General features: G+C 31.1%; 2 protein-coding genes across 2 annotated transcripts in view; both read left to right on the forward strand.

Annotated features, from left to right (window-relative positions):
• The window catches only part of LOC114128389 (uncharacterized), a 97,035-nt gene that overhangs the window by 19,908 nt on the left and 53,991 nt on the right, over nt 1-23,136 (forward strand). The window lies entirely within an intron of this gene.
• LOC114132156 (uncharacterized) lies at nt 13,236-14,452 on the forward strand. The gene is made up of 2 exons (XM_027997540.2): nt 13,236-14,221; nt 14,284-14,452. Exons 1-2 carry the CDS (start codon nt 13,360-13,362, stop codon nt 14,292-14,294), a joined length of 873 nt encoding a protein of 290 aa, XP_027853341.2. The 5' UTR covers nt 13,236-13,359; the 3' UTR covers nt 14,295-14,452.

A 23,136-nucleotide genomic window follows, 5' to 3' on the forward strand; every position in this document is an offset into this window, starting at 1 on the left:
TATTTTATCAAACTTTGTGTTTAACAAACTAGCGAAATCGGATGAATTACATGCTGAAACATTCGAAGTTTTAAAAGCAACATCTGTTTATCATGGGTTATAGGACGTATGTAAGTATCGTCAACGTGCAAATTAAATTTGATCGACGTTCTAATACACGATTGTTTTAACTTTAAAATTAACCTATGTGAAATATAGTTAAAACATAATTTGTAATCTATATAATTTTCACAGTTATTAATTATGAAAGAAAGTTTTAAAACTTTTCTAAATCTCTCTATTTCAATAAGTCCACTTCCAATCGTGGTCATACACTGCTGTAATCGCTATGCAGATGATAAGCTAACGTCTGTTTTCGAAATCTAACATGTTCATACAAATTATAATATTAATTAACAAGTAATATTTCATTTCTCAAATTTACTACATTTTCTTTTAAGATTTTTACTTTTTTTTATATCTTGTAAAAGTGTTTTAGCTAAGTATTTCATATCTTAACATTTTTATATTTCTTTTTATTAAAACTAGGTTTTTCTTTGTTCTCGTTTACTTAGTATTTCCATCTCATCATTATCATCGACTTCTTTATTCAATCGATGAATTTCACTTTAGATATGGTTAAGTAAATCCATTTTCTATAAAAAACCATTTTTTGTGTTTTGGAAAAGCTATGTGAACAAACTAATACTTCTATACAGGTAGGTGTATAAAAAAGAAAAATGAAAAATAGATTAAAGAAATAATAATAATTATACTAGCTTTAATTATTAGGTTAATAAATATTTTAAAATTTGAATGAAAAAATTAGATTTATTTAAACAAATTTAGCAGTTATTATTTATTAAATCTTCTAGTTAATTATTCAAAATGAGAAACGATTACGTAAACGTCTATTACATTGCAGATCAATATAATTAGAAAAATTATAATAGTCTAAAATGTTTCTTTTTTCATTTCTTAACCTGTCTATGTCAACTAGGTTTATTATTTTTTGTTTATATAAACTATGAATCTTTTTATTTAAAACTCTTATATCTATTTTTTTTCTTTCTTCTTCTCGATTAGATACCACATTCGTCGTTTTCTAAACCTTTCAATTCTAATTCCTCTATCAAAGATTGAATGTATATGATTTGAGGAGATTCCTTGATTGTGTAAATTTATATGGAAAGTTGATGTTAACCGATGCTACCTTTCAAATGTTTTCGAAAGGGTTCAAAGGTTCAAAATATTTTTGGTTTCGTGATTTGTTAGAACGCGTATCATATTTGGTTAGTATAGAATATTTAAAACAGTATTTATCTTTATTTTTAACGTTTATAATAGCCTTTTTTTTATTCGTATAAAATTAGGTAAATCTAAATATGTACTTACTTTTAATGGATTTACTAAATTAATTCTCAACTGTAGCATATCTATTAAAACAAGTGTCCATCCTGAACCTTTAGTAATAAATTCAGATTCTTCAGCTAATATTTTATCAAACTTTGTGTTTAACAAACTAGCGAAATCGGATGAATTACATGCTGAAACATTCGAAGTTTTAAAAGCTACATCTTGTTTATCATGGGTTATAGGACGTATGTAAGTATCGTCAACGTGCAAATTAAATTTGATCGACGTTCTAATACACGATTGTTTTAACTTTAAAATTAACCTATGTGAAATATAGTTAAAACATAATTTGTAATCTATATAATTTTCACAGTTATTAATTATGAAAGTTTTAAAACATTTTCTAAATCTCTCTATTTCAATAAGTTCACTTCCAATCGTGGTCATACACTGCTGTAATCGCTATGCAGATGATAAGCTAACGTCTGTTTTCGAAATCTAACATGTTCATACAAATTATAATATTAATTAACAAGTAATATTTCATTTCTCAAATTTACTACATTTTCGTTTAAGATTTTTACTTTTTTTTATATCTTGTAAAAGTGTTTTAGCTAAGTATTTTTCATATCTTAACATTTTTATATTTCTTTTTATTAAAACTATGGTTTTTCTTTGTTCTCGTTTACTTAGTATTTCCATCTCATCATTATCATCGACTTCTTTATTCAATCGATGAATTTCACTTTAGATATGGTTAAGTAAATCCATTTTCTATAAAAAACCATTTTTTGTGTTTTGGAAAAGCTATTGTGAACAAACTAATACTTCTATACAGGTAGGTGTATAAAAAAGAAAAATGAAAAATAGATTAAAGAAATAATAATAATTATACTAGCTTTAATTATTAGGTTAATAAATATTTTAAAATTTGAATGAAAAAATTAGATTTATTTAAACAAATTTAGCAGTTATTATTTATTAAATCTTCTAGTTAATTATTCAAAATTGAGAAACGATTACGTAAACGTCTATTACATTGCAGATCAATATAATTAGAAAAATTATAATAGTCTAAAATGTTTCTTTTTTCATTTCTTAACCTGTCTATGTCAACTAATTTTATTATTTTTTGTTTATATAAACTATGAATCTTTTTATTTAAAACTCTTATATCTATTTTTTTTCTTTCTTCTTCTCGATTAGATACCACATTCGTCGTTTTCTAAACCTTTCAATTCTAATTCCTCTATCAAAGATTGAATGTATATGATTTGAGGAGATTCCTTGATTGTGTAAATTTATATGGAAAGTTGATGGTAACCGATGCTACCTTTCAAATGTTTTCGAAAGGGTTCAAAAGGTTCAAAATATTTTTGGTTTCGTGATTTGTTAGAACGCGTATCATATTTGGTTAGTATAGAATATTTAAAACAGTATTTATCTTTATTTTTAACGTTTATAATAGCCTTTTTTTTATTCGTATAAAATTAGGTAAATCTAAATATGTACTTACTTTTAATGGATTTACTAAATTAATTCTCAACTGTAGCACATCTATTAAAACAAGTGTCCATCCTGAACCTTTAGTAATAAATTCAGATTCTTCAGCTAATATTTTATCAAACTTTGTGTTTAACAAACTAGCGAAATCGGATGAATTACATGCTGAAACATTCGAAGTTTTAAAAGCTACATCTTGTTTATCATGGGTTATAGGACGTATGTAAGTATCGTCAACGTGCAAATTAAATTTGATCGACGTTCTAATACACGATTGTTTTAACTTTAAAATTAACCTATGTGAAATATAGTTAAAAAATAATTTGTAATCTATATAATTTTCACAGTTATTAATTATGAAAGTTTTAAAACATTTTCTAAATCTCTCTATTTCAATAAGTCCACTTCCAATCGTGGTCATACACTGCTGTAATCGCTATGCAGATGATAAGCTAACGTCTGTTTTCGAAATCTAACATGTTCATACAAATTATAATATTAATTAACAAGTAATATTTCATTTCTCAAATTTACTACATTTTCGTTTAAGATTTTTACTTTTTTTTATATCTTGTAAAAGTGTTTTAGCTAAGTATTTTTCATATCTTAACATTTTTATATTTCTTTTTATTAAAACTATGGTTTTTCTTTGTTCTCGTTTACTTAGTATTTCCATCTCATCATTATCATCGACTTCTTTATTCAATCGATGAATTTCACTTTAGATATGGTTAAGTAAATCCATTTTCTATAAAAAACCATTTTTTGTGTTTTGGAAAAGCTATTGTGAACAAACTAATACTTCTATACAGGTAGGTGTATAAAAAAGAAAAATGAAAAATAGATTAAAGAAATAATAATAATTATACTAGCTTTAATTATTAGGTTAATAAATATTTTAAAATTTGAATGAAAAAATTAGATTTATTTAAACAAATTTAGCAGTTATTATTTATTAAATCTTCTAGTTAATTATTCAAAATTGAGAAACGATTACGTAAACGTCTATTACATTGCAGATCAATATAATTAGAAAAATTATAATAGTCTAAAATGTTTCTTTTTTCATTTCTTAACCTGTCTATGTCAACTAGGTTTATTATTTTTTGTTTATATAAACTATGAATCTTTTTATTTAAAACTCTTATATCTATTTTTTTTCTTTCTTCTTCTCGATTAGATACCACATTCGTCGTTTTCTAAACCTTTCAATTCTAATTCCTCTATCAAAGATTGAATGTATATGATTTGAGGAGATTCCTTGATTGTGTAAATTTATATGGAAAGTTGATGGTAACCGATGCTACCTTTCAAATGTTTTCGAAAGGGTTCAAAAGGTTCAAAAATATTTTTGGTTTCGTGATTTGTTAGAACGCGTATCATATTTGGTTAGTATAGAATATTTAAAACAGTATTTATCTTTATTTTTAACGTTTATAATAGCCTTTTTTTTATTCGTATAAAATTAGGTAAATCTAAATATGTACTTACTTTTAATGGATTTACTAATTAATTCTCAACTGTAGCACATCTATTAAAACAAGTGTCCATCCTGAACCTTTAGTAATAAATTCAGATTCTTCAGCTAATATTTTATCAAACTTTGTGTTTAACAAACTAGCGAAATCGGATGAATTACATGCTGAAACATTCGAAGTTTTAAAAGCTACATCTTGTTTATCATGGGTTATAGGACGTATGTAAGTATCGTCAACGTGCAAATTAAATTTGATCGACGTTCTAATACACGATTGTTTTAACTTTAAAATTAACCTATGTGAAATATAGTAAAAAATAATTTGTAATCTATATAATTTTCACAGTTATTAATTATGAAAGTTTTAAAACATTTTCTAAATCTCTCTATTTCAATAAGTCCACTTCCAATCGTGGTCATACACTGCTGTAATCGCTATGCAGATGATAAGCTAACGTCTGTTTTCGAAATCTAACATGTTCATACAAATTATAATATTAATTAACAAGTAATATTTCATTTCTCAAATTACTACTACATTTTCGTTTAAGATTTTTACTTTTTTTTATATCTTGTAAAAGTGTTTTAGCTAAGTATTTTTCATATCTTAACATTTTTATATTTCTTTTTATTAAAACTATGGTTTTTCTTTGTTCTGTTCTCGTTTACTTAGTATTTCCATCTCATCATTATCATCGACTTCTTTATTCAATCGATGAATTTCACTTTAGATATGGTTAAGTAAATCCATTTTCTATAAAAAACCATTTTTTGTGTTTTGGAAAAGCTATTGTGAACAAACTAATACTTCTATACAGGTAGGTGTATAAAAAAGAAAAATGAAAAATAGATTAAAGAAATAATAATAATTATACTAGCTTTAATTATTAGGTTAATAAATATTTTAAAATTTGAATGAAAAAATTAGATTTATTTAAACAAATTTAGCAGTTATTATTTTAAATCTTCTAGTTAATTATTCAAAATTGAGAAACGATTACGTAAACGTCTATTACATTGCAGATCAATATAATTAGAAAAATTATAATCGTCTAAAATGTTTCTTTTTTCATTTCTTAACCTGTCTATGTCAACTAGGTTTATTATTTTTTGTTTATATAAACTATGAATCTTTTTATTTAAAACTCTTATATCTTTTTTTTTCTTTCTTCTTCTCGATTAGATACCACATTCGTCGTTTTCTAAACCTTTCAATTCTAATTCCTCTATCAAAGATTGAATGTATATGATTTGAGGAGATTCCTTGATTGTGTAAATTTATATGGAAAGTTGATGGTAACCGATGCTACCTTTCAAATGTTTTCGAAAGGGTTCAAAAGGTTAAAATATTTTTGGTTTCGTGATTTGTTAGAACGCGTATCATATTTGGTTAGTATAGAATATTTAAAACAGTATTTATCTTTATTTTTAACGTTTATAATAGCCTTTTTTTTATTCGTATAAAATTAGGTAAATCTAAATATGTACTTACTTTTAATGGATTTACTAAATTAATTCTCAACTGTAGCACATCTATTAAAACAAGTGTCCATCCTGAACCTTTAGTAATAAATTCAGATTCTTCAGCTAATATTTTATCAAACTTTGTGTTTAACAAACTAGCGAAATCGGATAAATTACATGCTGAAACATTCGAAGTTTTAAAAGCTACATCTTGTTTATCATGGGTTATAGGACGTATGTAAGGAAGCAGCAAAAACATTCAACAATATCTTTTTTCCCTGAATATATAAAACCGCTTTCAGCTAATGAGTATTTATCTTGAGATGAATTCAACGGAAATAAATTGAATGTTTTCAATCTTGATATCAATGTAGTACATTCTGGATATGTAGGATATGCATTGTTTCGTACTAACGAAACAATAAAACAAAAACTGTTGTTAATTTGTGGAAATCCATTTTATAAAAAAAATAAAAAAAACTTAACAGAATTAAACTTGAAAAAAAAATAACAGAACCTGATTGAACGATGGTTGAATATTAACTGAACTGTCTGAACTGGAATGTATTAAATAAAACGACTTTTATCTATAATTTATTAAATTGAAATTACAGTGTAACCTGAATGTTTAACTAACAAGGGAAATAAATAGTGTTGAAGTGTGTTTACAATGCTTAAACTTTATGTGATACAGGGGAAAAAAATAATGTTGAAGTGTGTATATACTGCTTAAACTTTATGTGTTACAGGGAAAAAAATAATTGGCTTAAGGGGGGAACACCGCCTTAAATTTTTAAAATCATCCTAAAATAAAATTCTGTTATAGCCTATTAATAAATCAATCTTATCAACACCACCCATGATTTTATTTTAAAGTTGAATTGAGCTATTACAATTTTATTTTAATTCATTATCAAATATGATATTACAAGATTTAGTTATGTACCTAGTTTAAAAATCATTTTTTATAATTCTTAAACCATTTTAATTTAAAGAAATAATATAAAAATAAAAGTTTTTCTTTTATTATTCAATAATTATTCCAACACCACTATAATACCCAATACATTATATTTAATTAAGAATTCAATATGTTCTATATTATTTTGTTTTTAGGGGTATTTTATAAATCGTTCAAAAAGCAACTATACTAGTTCATACAACTTGCTGGATGTCATCTGATCTTTTTCTTGATCTCTTATATCCAGCTTGAACATGCATTCTGCATGCCTCCATCTACAAAATATTCATGTAAAATATTATTTTATAATAATATTCTACTTTTATACTAATTATTTAGTTGTATTCATAGTATATATACAGCGTTGCGTGCCAGTATCAGAGTTGAATCCAAATGGTTATTTTGAATAAAAGTTAAAACTTAATAAAATAAAATTCATGACCTCGTTCTTGAGAAATTCCTCCATCATTATAACTACCTCGTCTAATGTAACGTGAGCCTAACATTAAACTTACATTAAAGGTAAATTCTGATTGGGGATATCAAATTCATTGTTGTTGTTTTTTTTGCCTTGAAAATTCTCTATTATTTTTTTATTATTATAAAAAAATAAAGGCAAAAGAATAATAATAATAAAACTAAATTTATAGGAGTCAATAAATACTAAAGAACTATTATAATTAACAATTTCCATTTTTTTAAATCATCTAGTTGACTATACACATTGAAGATACGTTCACCTAAACGTCTATCACATTTTTAACCAATATATTTAAAATAATTGTATTGGTTTAAAATGTTACTTTTTTCATCTCTCAATTAGACTATTTCAAGTAGGTTTGTTACTATTTGTTTATATAATTCTCGAATCTTATTATTCAACACTCTACCATATATCAAACTGACCATTCGATAAGAAGTCAATGAAACCTATTGAAACGTCAGGTGTATTTATAGTAGATGCCTGGTTACAGCTGCTGTATGACATTTTTAAAACAAAAGTAATACTCTACTTCATTTCACAAACTACTCTAACAATACACTGAGATGCACATATTTTGTTTAAGAGAGAGTAAAAAATATGTGTTACAACAACATCATACAGTGATTACTATGGTTTATCCTAAAAATGCTGAAATAAAGATTATAAAATAAATATTAATTTATAGCTACCTCATCTCAGATTTGATGTCATTTTAAAATGCATATAATGTATTATGACTGTCGCATAACTGCTATGTTTTCAAATTTCAAATAATATACGTCTATAATCTATATGCTTACTCAATAATATACATATACCTAGTATCCATACATATAAATTAAACACTTACCTAATATATCTAAACTAAAATAAAATAAAACTCTTGATTATTCTATAATTTTATTTATTTTTTCAATCACAAATCTTCGTCGTCGGTTGAAATAACGAGTGAAAACGTTTCAGACATTACGTCGCCACTCAAATCTCCGTCACGAGGACTCTCGGGTTTTGGTGCCTTTCGGCTACAACCTGGGACCTTCTGTTAGCGCTGTGCGCTAGTCAAGAGCCGCGGAGGTTCACGGTCGATGCCCTCCGGAGCTACCCGGGGGAGCGATCGGCCGTGTGTCGTCGATGGACCACAAGCCCCTCATGAACGTCCGTTCCCACCGAAGTCGGGAGAAACGCCCGTGCGTACCGTTGGTTAAGGCGTTCACGTGCCTTTCACCAGGGCTGTCGGGCCGCGAGCTATCCTCATCGCTTCCCATTTTTGGTTACGGGCAACCTCCGTTGCTTATAGTACCACCGGTAGACTGGGTGAGCTCTAAGGAGTTATCTCACTCGGCAGCCTTCCTCTAGACCCAGCGTTGGTCTTTTAACCACACAGTAGCTCCAGCTACAGCCACTCCGAAACCAATCCGCCAACGACCGCGACCCGGCCGAGACCGGATGAGGGCACGTCGCCAATTTCTCAGCGCCACGGGGCTCCCCCACATCCCGAAGTACCACTCTCGCTCCCTTTCGGAAAGCGCATCAGTGGTGACTGGTGGGATACCCGGTCCGAGCTTCGTCGGCACTAAGCCTCAGCTGTGATCTTACCGAGATTTGGGCCGTGTACCGCGGGTTCGCGGTGGACCCTTACCGGGCAGTGCTTGCCGCCGGCGCGGTGGCCGCGACCCCCGAGTTAGAGGCTCGGTAGCTTGCTCCGCGCCTCCCGGAGCCATCACCGAAGTGATCGACCCGCTCTTCATGGGGTCGCGGTCAGAACCCCGACGACACCCTAGTCCCCGAAGGTTTCGGTGTGTCCGCGTCCCAGACGCCGGTCCCGGCTGGCCTATCCCTTTTAGTCGCCTTTTACGACAAGCAGGGAGTACTGAGGTTGTATTCTGTCCTCGGCCCCGACCCCAGGGCCCTAACTCCTCGTCGTCCCTTGACGCGTGAGCACGCCCCGGTCAGGACGCGCTCGAGCGTGACCCGCCGCTTGTGCCACTTTCACCTCGCGTGCTCACCCGGGTCACTCTGAGTCTTCGCCTATCACCTCCTGGTGAGGCTACGTCCTAACCCAATTGTTGGATCTACCTATCCGTTCTGTTTTGTAAGCTGTCTTTACTGAATTTCCTTAAAGTTTCATATGTTCGCCTTGTTCGTAGAAAGGCTCCACTGTCCGGGGGCCAGGCTGCCCCTTCTTCGGTCATCACCGTCTTTAGTTTCTCCCGGAAATCTCTTGTCCTTGTGCATGCTAGAAGTACGTGCCTTACCGTCTCCGCTCCATTACCGCATGAGCAATTGGGACTTTGTTGTAGCTTGAAGCTGTAAAGCTTACTGTTAAAATCACCGTGCCCAGTCAAGAACTGGGTGGTATAGTGGTCCAGTTTAAGAGGGATTTCGACTCTTCTGGCTAGGTCCGGTATCATAAACTTAGTCCATTCGCCTTTGTCCATGGCGTCATACCGATCCTGCCATTCTTCAATGAGCCGTGCTATAGCGTTCTCATATTCTTGGCTTGTTACTTCGCCCTTTCTTAACTTGTGGTTCATTACCAGCCTCCTGACCTCTAGGTCGAGTGGGAGTACGCCAGCTACTGCCGATAGGCAGTTGGTGGACGCCATCCTGTAGGCGCTTGTTATTGCTAACAGCGGCGCTCTTTGCATACTACACAATGCCTTTATGCTCTTTTTGAGGCGTTATTCCTCGGACCAAACTTCCGCTGCGTATGTAACGCGCGGCAGAAACACCGCCTCGTAGATGACCTTTGCCGTGAGTCGATTCATGCCCCAATTCGCGGATGTCATCGTTCTAAGTCTCTTGTATAGGTCCGCTGCTTTGTTTTTTTACCTGATTTGTTTCCCTGACAGATAACGCATTTTTTATTATCATTTTTTACGTCCTGTTTAATATTTAATTTTTAATTTTTTTATTATACGGAAGATACCTTTGTGCCTGCCCCCCTACTAATCTATCGTGATACTCCTTAATTATTTGGTTTTTCGTCTTTCATAAAGCATTTTTCTTTATAAATTGTTACTTCTATATTAGTATTTTTAAAAATAAATCGGAACATTGTGCGTATGCGTTCAAAACAGATCAATGTTGTTAACCCCTCTAGCCTAATGATTGAAAATTGTTTAATTTGTTCACTGATACAGAATAATTTTATTTCGGTTATCGTGATGTAATATTTTTTTGCGTTCATCTTTGTATGATGGTTATTTTTTAAATTATAAAATATTACTAATTTGATTTATTGCTTAACAACAAAAAAATTACTTTTAGTAAATGATATTTGACCCAGTAAATTGTTACTGTTAATTATCTCTCTTATTTCCGGATGCGTTACCTATTATTTTATCGCTTGTAATAGGTAAAATTACAATAAAATAAAATTTTTCGGATTTCGCGTGTTTAATGCTACATTCGATTTCTTTTATTTTTGAATTATATATTGGTTATTTTCTGCGTTTTCAAATTCATTGAAATTACTAATTGGCTCATTGTTTGTAACAATATGTATACGTGATAAGCGATCCGCGTTTGCATGCTGTGGCCCTGCTCTATAAACGATTTCGTAATCGTACTTTTCAAGTTGTAATCGCCATCGTATAAATTGAGACGAATTGTGTTTTATGTTAAATAAATATGTTAACTGTCGATGGTCAGTAATTATTTTAATTTTTTTTCCGTATAGGTACGGCCTAAAATGTTTTACTGTCCATACTATCACTAACAATTCTTTTTGAATTACACTGTAATTTATTTCGGCCTTATTTAATGTTCTACTCGCGTAAGCTACTGGTTGATCTCTTGGTACCTCTTCCTGTGAAAGGACAGCCCCAATCGCATATTGACTTGCATCTGTCATCAAGTTAAAATTTCCATTCTCCCAATTAGGGTATAATAGTAGAGGCGGGTTAATTAATGCTTTTTTTAATTCATGGAAGGAGTCTTCGCACATGTCAGTCCACACAAACGGTGTGTTCTTTATTAGGAAGTTATTTAAAGGTTTAGCAATTTTGGCGAAATTGTCAACGAATCGGCGGTAATAATTAAGCAACCCTAAGAAAGATTTAATATCCTTCTCGGTTAAAGATCTCGGATACTCTTTAAAGCAATTTAATTTATTCGAATCTGGCGTTACCCCATTTTCGTCATTTTCTCGTTAACTCCACCCATGGACACATCTACCAATCATTGTTTGTAGCCGCTTTAACTTTTGATGGATCTGAAGTAAATACGTGTATATTGTATTCTTTTATAAGTGATTTTATTTTTTTGTGTTGTTCATTCCAAATATAATTTGATATATTAACGTGCCTTCCAAGTCAAATATTTGTTCTTTATTTTCTATAACTATATTATTATTTTGTACATTATTAATTGTTCTGCATGAAGAAATATATTTTAAAATTTATAGTTTATTTTTATATCTTTCATGGATGTGAAATTTTCTGAAATAATTATCTGAAATGGTAGGTGTTCTAGATTTTGATCTACCTTTTTTTAACCTAACCTAATGTTCCTGGAATCCAGTAAGTTCCATTATTAGTATTATATATAACTATTGGTGAGCGCTTACAAGTCCTGTAACCATTCTAGTATTATATTTTTCAGAATAAATATGTGTATCAAAATTATAGTGATTTCCTATTGCTGCTAGTTAATCATCAGACCACCAATAATTCGGTAGACGGTAATACTTCTAATTCCAATAACTGTAATAAATTAGCTATTGTTACTAGCTATTATCATTTATTGCGTTACATATAGAATATAATCCACAATTACCAACTAAAAATACGTTTTCTCCAAGTTTATATGATTGGAATATTGACATAGATTTATCGTGTTTATTAAAATCTGACCTAATAACTTCGTCCGTGTTTATATTTATTTGTTTTATGAAAGGTTTTGATTTCGTTAATTATTTTTGTCTGATGAGGGGTTTTCCATTCATTTAATGTTAAAAATATGATAAGGTGCATTTAATATGTCCTTACGTAATCCTAAAATTATATTGAAATAATTATAGTCGTTATAGATAAACCTATTATATTGATTTTACTTTTAGATCCTGTGAAATTTTTTTTTGTATATATTTTTTGTATTATAAATTTTAAAATTGTATGAAAGAAATATATTAAATATATGATATGGAAATAGGTATGTGTTATTTTTATTGATTTTTACCTTCAATTTTTTCACAAAGTGACTAAAATTAATAATTATGTAGTTTAATGTTTGAAAAAGTAATTCAAATGATTATAATTTAATATTTAATTTGTAATAATTGCGTGCTTTTAGGTATTTGAATTAGTGTTTTGTCATATTTTTATCATTATAAAATGATAAAAATCAAAAACTGCAAAAACTATATTATCTATTATATCTATACCTATAAATAAATATAGATACCAATTAATACGTTATGATTTTAAGTTAACATGGTTCTTTTTTTTGTCAATGATCATATTTGCTCATTGTGTTTGTAACAAAATATTTTATAATACTTCAGATTTAGATACAATGCTAGGTACCTATTTCAAGTATTTTTTTAACGAATTTAATATAAGAGATTTAAATTTAAAATGTTTTTAAAATACGGTAATCCATAGTAATTAGCCAAGTATATACCTACTTCAAGTTAAACAATTGAATTATTGGAAAATATAAAACAATATTCATCATTGATATCCTTGTTTTCAATTAAAATATATACAAAATGTCACAATGTTAAATAATTATAATAATCATATATTATTAAATAAAAGATTGAAAAAAAATTAATTAAAAATCCTATTTATAATGACTTAATAAAAATTTAAAAATCACTTTTCCAACAATTTTATAATCTTTTGATTTTGTCAATATTCTTTCGACGATGCCATATATTTGTTAACTGGCAATAGCTAGTCAATATCTATTGATTGGTACATTATTACTTATAAATGTCTAATTGAGATACATGGCTAAATGTATTATTAAAAAAAATAGAGTATTAACATAAAAATTTAAAATATAAACCAAAAATGTGTTATTATGGTAACTATAAAATTAATATTGTTTAGTTGTTTTATTAATGTACATAATCTATAGAAGAATAGCATTTTGAGAATTATCTGTTTCAAATTTAAAAACTCCAAGATGAAATTAGATGAAGTCAATGTAACGGAACTCAGCCCTAGTAAACTATTAGAGTACTCGAAAAAATGTATTATTATGCTAAAACAAAAAGATAAAGAAATAACATTGTTACAAATTGATCGAAATCAAGCAAATATAGCTATGAAAGTTGCCCAAAAATCTGTAAATAAACTTCAATTAGAGATGACTAAAATGGAAAAAAAAGCGATTGATGATGCAATCCTAATACAGGGTCTTGAAAAACGGTTACGTATGCAACGCGAAGAGTTTACTTATCAAAACATCTACAACTTGGACGTCAAACGTTTGGAATGTGAGCTAGCTACTAAAGCAACTGATTTAAAGTGGGAAAATCATAATAATGATTTATTTTTATTGAATCATTCGCTTCGGGATGATTTGAAAAAACAAAGTGCACAACACACAAACGAAAAAACAAATATGGCAGTTCGAAGTATTAAACGTTTAAATGACAGAGTCAACGTGATAAAATGTAGTGCAGCTCGTTATTTAGCAGAGATAGATGAAGAACAAAAATATGCAATTCGCTTTGTCCAAAAAAAACATATGTTAGAGTTACGATCAGTTAGATCCTTAAATAATGATAATACGCAGATATTGATGGACACGTACAATAAAGAAATTGAAGAATTAAAAGACGTATTTGAAGAAAAGTTAGATCAATTTTTGGAATTGTCTGAATCGTTACAACACAAACTAGAATCAATTGCTGAAGAAAATCATTTTTTACAAAACCGTAAGTCTATCATTGAAAAAAAAACAAAACTGCTTAATGACTCTTCTCAAGCACTCGTAAAAAGAAACGAATACTTAGAAAGGGAAAACAAAAGTTATAACAATTGTAAAAGACAGTTAAAAAGCTTTGATAAGGAATTGCATAATATTAAAGCTCGTTTAAAACAGGTATGCTATGAAAAGGATTTATTAGAAGAAGAAAATCGTAAGATGAAATTAGGCCTTGAAAAATACGATGAATATCATGATAAAACAATAAGAGACATGGAAAGGAGATTTCGCACAGAAATAATGTTATTATTGATAAGATGAAAAAATATAAAAAGCCGAACCACGAGTAGTGTGTATATTTTTTTTTAATAGATAAAACTAATAATAATAATAATAATAATACCTATTTTTCATTTTAAATTGAAAACATAATGAGGATATTGACAATTAATATGATAGGCCTTGATGACAAGTTCATTTGTCCAAAGATAGTATAAATACAGTGTTAAAATCTCCAATCTAGTTAATAAATAATAATTAGCTTATTATTTTTTGTTGTAATTTTATTTATTATATCTGCTATTAAATATTTTAATATTAAACTATTCATTAATGATCCTGATAAAAAATAAAAAACATTATGAAGATTATTTCCATGAAGTGAAGAATCCTTACCTAAAAAAAAGCTTAATATAGAAATGTTAAGTTTTACTTTAGTTTAATGTTAACTTTTAATATTTTATTGTGTCATTATAAATAGAATTTTTAATAAATTTTTCTATTTTTAATCTTAGGTAGGTTGTTCTAATTACTGCGTAATTTACTTTTATATGTTTAAAATAATAATTGAAGTAAGTACATTTTCATCTTTGATTTATTGGAAATCTGATTTCAGTTTGACTTGTGTCATTATTTCTGCTTGGAAAAATAATGTTTTGTAATTTATGCTACATAAAATAAAATACAATTTTTAATAATAATATTATTTAAAGGTTTCAAATGTTAAACTCATTTGTAACATTTAAATACAACATAAAATATAAATATTTGTTATAATTGCATGTTTTAAGTTTTAACTAGGTACCTACTTAATTTAAGTTATGTTTACTTAACAAACTAAAAATAAATATTTGTTTAATTTTATTTTATTAATACAAATGATGACACTTAGAAATTTTAATACAATTAATTGTTGAGTATTATTAATATAAATAATAACATGAACGTGTTCTATACACTTTTGTTGTCGTCAGCATTAATCGTATGGTGTACATAATAATTCTACTCGCTAATAATCGATGGACAATCCCCACCGATCGTAATATGATACTTATGATTGTAATTAATTTAAATACTATTCAAGTAATATAATGTAATATGAATACTGAAAATGCAACATTAATGATATTATACCTTAGGAATATGGTTATTATTACAGAAGGATAAAAGACCTCTTTTTTGTCCATTGTAGTCTTTGGTATCTTAGTGATAAGCAAAATTTTTATTTTATGATTAAATTAACGATATCCTTAATATGATTTACATAATTTTCATCAACGAACTCCTCTATTGTGCTTAAAAGTCTATTCTAGAATACGAATTTCTTATTTAGAATCTATACTCTAAAACTGAGGATCTCATCGAACTCGTCGGCCAACTGCTAGTTCCGAGCTACGCCAAGTACCTGATAAATTGACCTTGTTAACATGCATTGGCCGTTTCACATAGTGGAACGAAACGTGGTCAAGTCACGGTAATTTTAACTTCATAAAATATAGTTTTAAATTCACTAACTGAATTTTTTCTTATATTTTCAACAATATCTAATACTTTCTAAGGATGATTAAAAATATATGTGGTATTAATTACTTTTTTCGTATACGCACTTTTTAAGTATCGTGATTCTATCTTTGATAAGATAACCAAAAGACCATGAATTAACCAGTTTCCGTTTAGTCACTAAAGGTAGATAGATATATAAACTGTCGTACGTAAAATATAAACACAATTAAATGAGATAAAAACTTTTATTAAAATACTTAAACTCACACACAGATTAAAAATAGATGTATATTATGACATATAAACACAGGTACCACAACAATCACTCTTTTGCAATGATACGGCGGCCAGATTCTCGGTGTACGTGGTCACGTGTTTGAACGTTGGTTTATTTACAAGTTTCCGCATTCGTCACGGGCAGGATACCAATTCCATGGCGATACGGTTCCGAACGCATTCCATAGTTTTCCCTGTAAATTCGAATAATAATATAATACAGTCCGATTAATGACGAGCTGTCTGATATATTTATTTACCGAACACCGCTTTATTAAGCAGTTTGAAGAAATCACGTTCAAATTCGTTGCCAGCCTTCTTTCTCATCTCGGTATTTAAATTTATATATTAGCAAGCCACGCCGACTGTCGGAATTCCAACACCCTGTGAACCTATTATAGAGATTAATTTCACGTAATTTAATTTAAGAAAAAACAAGTATATTACTTTTTCTACTATCAGTCCATTAGAAATGGCCTGCTTTAAATTCCTATAGTGAACAATATACCGCTCTTTACGTTCAAGTGTGGCCATTAATTTGTTCACTTTCGATCCTGGAGGCACACCGTTCCGTGGTAAGAAGGGGAGATCGTTGTGCGCGTCATGCAGGTTATCGGGATAAGCGATATCGACCTCGTAGACACGTCCAACGTCGGATTTGTCGGTCATACCGTCCAACAGCTCTAGAGAGCGATCCAAATCCCCCTCATACCACTTGAACCCTCCGTAGGGCATGTATTCTCCCATGGCATACCCGTACAAGTTGTTGCCTGTAATATAAGGTTTTAAGTTAGTGTAAATAATTAATTATATAAACGATGTATATTTACAATCCTGGTAAACGAGCCATGACGGCGGCTTCTCAGCATCGTATCCCGGTGTCTTGGGATTGTTTGCCCGACAGTACCGTTCACTGGCCTGAACCAACCCCCCTCTAATCCCCTGTTCCATAAACAGTATCATGTCGTAATCCGTGAGTAACTCCAGTGAGACGCCCGTATACCTCAACATGGCGTCGAACGTAAACCCGGCGCCGTATAATAATACACGGGGTCGAGGTTATACGTTGACATGCATAGGTCGCGGAAGTTCTCCATCACGTCGGCCAGAAGGAGAACGTCCACCTTCAGGTAGAGGTCGCTGTAGTCACCGAGAGTCGTGCAGTTGAAATGTTGCCACACCTTCATAGCGTGCACGTAGTCCTCTTCACTAACGTGCTTCTCGGACAACATGCTGTAAAACTCGCGTTTCGGCGGCAGCGCGGTCTCCTCGAGTCTCGACCATTTGTCGGTATACTCGTACGGAAACACGCCTTTTCGCGTGACGAGTGGCATGTCGGCGGGTTGGAACACCTTGGCGGTCTCCCGGAACTTTTCAAAGTCACCGGCCTTCGTGAGGAGGTTCCCGGCCAACTCGGCCAGGCTCGAGGCCATGAACCAACACGAGTCCAAGAACCTCACACTGAAGTCGGGCATGACGCGCTTCGAGAACGAAATGTAGTTCTCCTCGGTGTTGGGGATCACCGTTATCGACTCCTTATCGTAACCGAGTTCGGTCACGATAAAATGTGCGTCATATTTCGAGAGGTTGTGAAGGAAGCACGGCACAAACTTGGGTGTGACGAGCATGAGGTTGCACAGCGAGCAGAGCGTATGTCTCAGCCGTCCCGACAGATGACAGTGGTCGGCGACTTTCCACCTGGTCTCAGTGAACACTAACTTGCACATATCGCACACACTCTTCACGTTATGAGCACGTAACTCCTCCACACTCATTGAAATCGGCACATTAGTCGCCTTCAGTAGATCACCCAACCTGGTGGCGAGCGCGGTGACACTGGCGATAAAGTGTTTGGCCACCTCGTCACGCGATTCCGAGCCGCGGTATACGACCGGCGTTTGCGGTATGTCGTATTTTTCCATCAGCGCTACGGGTACGTCTGCCGCCGCCCTGACAAAGTATCCGTAGCTCATCGGATGATGTACGTGTATCCCGTCAGTGCTAGCCCCCACCCGCTCCGTCTGTTTTTCGAGTAGGGCTTCAAAATCAGCGTATATCACAAATGGATGACGCTGCATGTTGGCCCTCCCCTTAAACTTGAACACTTCCCCCTCCTCCGGCATAACTGGTAAAATCGGTTTATTAAGCCCGCATAATCGCATATGTTGTTGGAGAGCCTCATTACCGCGTAATTTATTTTTTTAACCTGCTCATCGAATGATGTGAAACATCTCTTACAGATAAAAAGTCGACTTTCATGAGAGGTTTTCTGACTTCGCACCAATCGAGAAAAATTAGAAATGTATGTATAGTGCATTCGTTCTGAACCTTCAACCACGAGAAGATCGAAATGTTCGGCCTTCTCGTTCTCGACAACTCCGATTGGATACACTACACTCCCTTTACTTACTTTTTCCCCCTTTTCCCCCTTACCCACCTTTTCCCCTTTACCGGGTTTCAATCCATATACGTTTACCGACACCCCCTTATTCCGTCGTTCAAATATATAGATTTCCGAAATAAGTGTCGGGGAGGATAGTTCGGAAAAATCGTACCGATGCTCTTCATTATAATAGTTTTGACCTACACGATTATGGTTGACTACTGGAACGTGTCTGGCTAGAATAGCCCACTTGAAGCAGTCATCGTCAATATTCATTGGATTAATGACGGCCTTTTTCCGAATAATGTTTTCTGGGAGTTGGATATACGAAGACCCTCCAAGAGGGGTATGTTCATAGATACCTAGCAGTAAGCTATCGATACTAGATAGTGTGAAGCCCGACCCCTTTTTCATATAACGATCTTCCTCGGACATGAGCACTGCAAAGTCCTCATCGACCATAGCACTCACATCACTATGAATGTACGCCTCCCTCGACTCGGTTTTAAAAGCTCTGTCCTCAGCTGGTAATTCCCTATGTACGTACACGCTCTCCAACTTCAAATTATATTTGATCGGGTTAATACGCACGCAATAATTGATTTTTTTCAATCAACTCGAGTTTTATCGAGTCTAAAAACGCCGGATAGCTCACACAGTTCTCGGTATTCCCCCTATAATACCATACTACGGTTCTATCAAGTGCAGAGTCGAGTTTGATAAAACCCGGCGTATTAACCATTCCTATGCGGGCTTTTTTAAACTTTACAATATTACGCGCCGAGTTGGTTTTAGTGCGTTTAACTGACGGGGCGGGAGGAGTGGGGGCTTGCTGTGGAATGGAATCATTCACATTTGACGTGGATGCAACACTATCTATGATACCCACCGAACCTTATAGAAATAATAATAACAATTATTATTATCGATTCCAATACATTTTAATAATATAATAGTTACTACACACTTACTGACTGCTGATGCTGCTGCTGCTGTCCAACTGCAATACCCATAGCCAAATTATATTCAGAACCATACTTAACAAAACCTATTAAGAATTAATTATAGAATAAAAGATTTTTCTTATGTAATCTATACTAAACATACGATATATTTTCATATAAATTAATATATATATATATATTTAAATATTTAAATTATTTATTCCTTAATTGCAAGCCCTAAACAATTTTATATTCATATAATATTACTTTAGTAATTTTATGGAAATGGGCGCTATTAAATAATTATGAATATTAATGTAAAAATTTAGCAATGAAATATATACTAGGAAAACGATGAATTATTATTATTTTAATTTGAGCTAGTATCGATTATTAGTTTAATCTGTTTATCAATATATAGAAAATTCGATATTCGTAGATATAAAATAATTATAATACTAATTTTATATATAGATAAATACTTAATAAAATACATACCATGTTTTTTCTGTACGTGATCAGCCAGATTACTTTGACGGGTGAAATCTTGTTTGCAAGGACCGCATTGAAATTTAATTTGTTTGTGAGATTTTTCATGTCTCAACATATTAGATTTCACAGTGAAAACTTTTTTGCAAACACTACACTTAAACATTTTTACGTAATGAAGTCTGAACTGATAACAATAGTAAACTGTAGACTGCTTTCAAGAGCTTGAAGAGCAGTATGACTCCTTTGAGTAAAATCAGGTCTCTTATATATGATACATTTTCCCCATCCATTATCTATACAACGTATGATAAATATATAATCACATGCCGAAATGGAAAGTGATGTCCTACACATAAATAGCCTTTTCTTAATGACTTTTAGTTGAAAGAGAAATAATATATAACTAATAACAACAAGATGTTATAGAAATGTCAAGTGGTTATAATATTAATACTGCAGGTGATAATGTATAACATAGATATGTGATAATCTTAATCGTTTTTGTTTACCATAACTTTTAAATCGTTATAGAATTAATAGCTGTATTGAAATGTTATAGATTAAATATGAAAGTATACGTGACACTTTCATTTTTCACATCTATAAAAGATAATGAGACCTCATCAATAATTACTTATTTATGTTATATTATATTATATTGTTAATCGGCTACTAACTCTCGATGAACTAAAATTAACTAATACACTTTTTCAAAACGAATGTATTCGAATGTGTAGAGTTTTTATTTACGAATTCATTAGCGTGTGTAGTGTTATCTGACATTTCGCCGATCTTGCCATTTTTATCTGTGTTTACTGTTTAGTGTTGTGAGGTTTGTGTCGTTTGATTTGGTCTGCCCCGTGGTGGGGATGCGTGATCCATCACCGACGCGGTTTATTTTTTGTGATATGTTTGATTTTGAAGTGGTATTTAATTTATTATTATTTGTTAAAGTATTTTTTTGATATGTTTTTGGTTGTGACAGCGCAGGCATGAGGCCTGGTCGTCTGTTGTTGTTCATTTTGTGTTTCTCTAACTATATGATATATAAATACGGTTCATATTACCTGTGCTCGTCGTAATTGCACTATGCTATCGGAAGCTGATAAAAACGCACTCGCGATTGTAGGAGGTACACGCGTGTTTCACTGTCGGGAGTTAAATACGAATAAATAAATTTATGCATATAAAAATATACATTTTAATTTTTATTCATCTTACCACTCCTGAAAAAGCATCATATTTAGTTTTATAAATAAGTACGAAAACATGTTTTAAGGCATATTTTTCTGGGGTGACACGTCCTCTTAATCGAGTACATAATAATATAATTGCATTTTTGTTAGAAAATACAAATTGTTAGATTTTTGTTATACCTACATATATCACAATAATAAATATATACCTATATAGTATAAAACAATATATTTAGATTTAATTTAGAATTAGGATATTATGTTTAAGAATAATGTTATAGTTTTGCTTCATTGATCCACTTTGTATTTCTAAACTAAAAATATGTGTATTATCATAAACTAAATTAAAACCACAAGGTCATACACCCTGTAAACAAAAAAAAAAATAAATTGAAATGTATACTTTTGAATTAGTTCTTTTAGTTTATAATAATTTATAATGTTGGTCCTTAATAATATTTTCGAAATTGTTCGAAACAAACAACAAGACGCAGTGCCATCGTTTTATTTTGACGTACTAGGTGTAAACAGAAAGTATTGATAGAATTCCAATTTCAGGAAGCAAACAAATCAAAAAAATTAGCATATAGGTATAGAGGACCTTTTAAAATAATTAAAAAGATATCTGACGTAAATTATGAGATAGAACTAATATTAAATGGAAAAACAACCACGGACGTCATACACGTACAAAGAATAAAACCTTGTACAGACAGAAAAAAAAACATGTTAATATATATTAAAAAGTAAAACTATAAAAACTAATAATAATCAAATGATATAATTACATGTTTGTTTTAGAAATATGTTTCAGTTCATGATATTAATAATAGCAAGCGCCATCGCAGAGGAAAAAATAAGCATAACAATATCCTCAGGAGCTTTCTTCAATGAAGTACCAGAAGTAATAGTATATGAAAAAAGTATACCTCTTATATATACACAAAAAACAATAATAGAAGAGGAAAATAACGTAGATAACTTATTAGAAGTAGAAAATTACTGCGAAAAAAAGAAAAATAGCTACTGCTACTTTACAACAATCCCTAATCTTATTAAAAACCCTTAACATAAATATTAATGAAAACAAGAATCTGGAGAAATTAGCAGAAATAGTAGGAGATAGTAAAAAAAAAAACAAGAAAAGAGGCATACAATTCATAGGAGATTTTTACAATTTTGCTGTGATATAGCAACCGAAAAACAAATAAAAAATTTTTATACAAACGAAGACAAACTAAAACAACAAGCTGACAAACTAAGGGACGTATTCGTATCAGATCACAAAGATCTAAACCAGATCACATCACAATTAAATAACTACACAGCTGCAACTAGTAACAAACTAGAAAATTTAAAAAATATCTTTAAAAATACCTTACCGAAGAAAAAAAATGAATTAATGGAAAATACTAAAACTGATAAAGAGATAAAAGGGATGCAGGAAATAATCTTTAATACACTAACAATAGTTATGAAAATTATAAATTATGAAAGAGACACAAGTACACAAATACATTGTAAAATTGGGAAAATACCACCAGGACTAATCACTATAGACACCCTACACGCCGATTTACAGAAACTTTCGGAAATATTAAGGAAAGATGGATTTGAACTAGCAATAAAAATAGATAACCTCTCATTATACTACAATATACCAATAACTGAATGTCAGTTCTCAAAAACACAAGTTTTAATAAAATTAAAAATTCCAATTCGTGAATATAAGTCAGACTGGAAATTATTTCAATATGTGCCAGCCCGTTTCAAATATAAAAATGCAACATGCATTATACACTCTGAGAAAACATACATGGCAGTAAATACAATCAATAACGAACATAGGATAATAGCTGGGATAGGACTTCAACATTGTGACCCTCCCTTAACAGACCTATGTTACACACCCAGGTTCCCCTCAGACTTAACACTAACACCGAGATGCGTAGAATCA

The sequence above is a fragment of the Aphis gossypii genome, chromosome X (genome assembly GCF_020184175.1).
Source record: "Aphis gossypii isolate Hap1 chromosome X, ASM2018417v2, whole genome shotgun sequence".
NCBI lineage: Eukaryota > Metazoa > Arthropoda > Insecta > Hemiptera > Aphididae > Aphis > Aphis gossypii.

Excerpts from the sequence above, each read along its gene's own strand:
- LOC114132156 (XM_027997540.2), top strand. The coding sequence starts at position 13,360 with ATGAAATTAGATGAAGTCAATGTAACGGAACTCAGCCCTAGTAAACTA.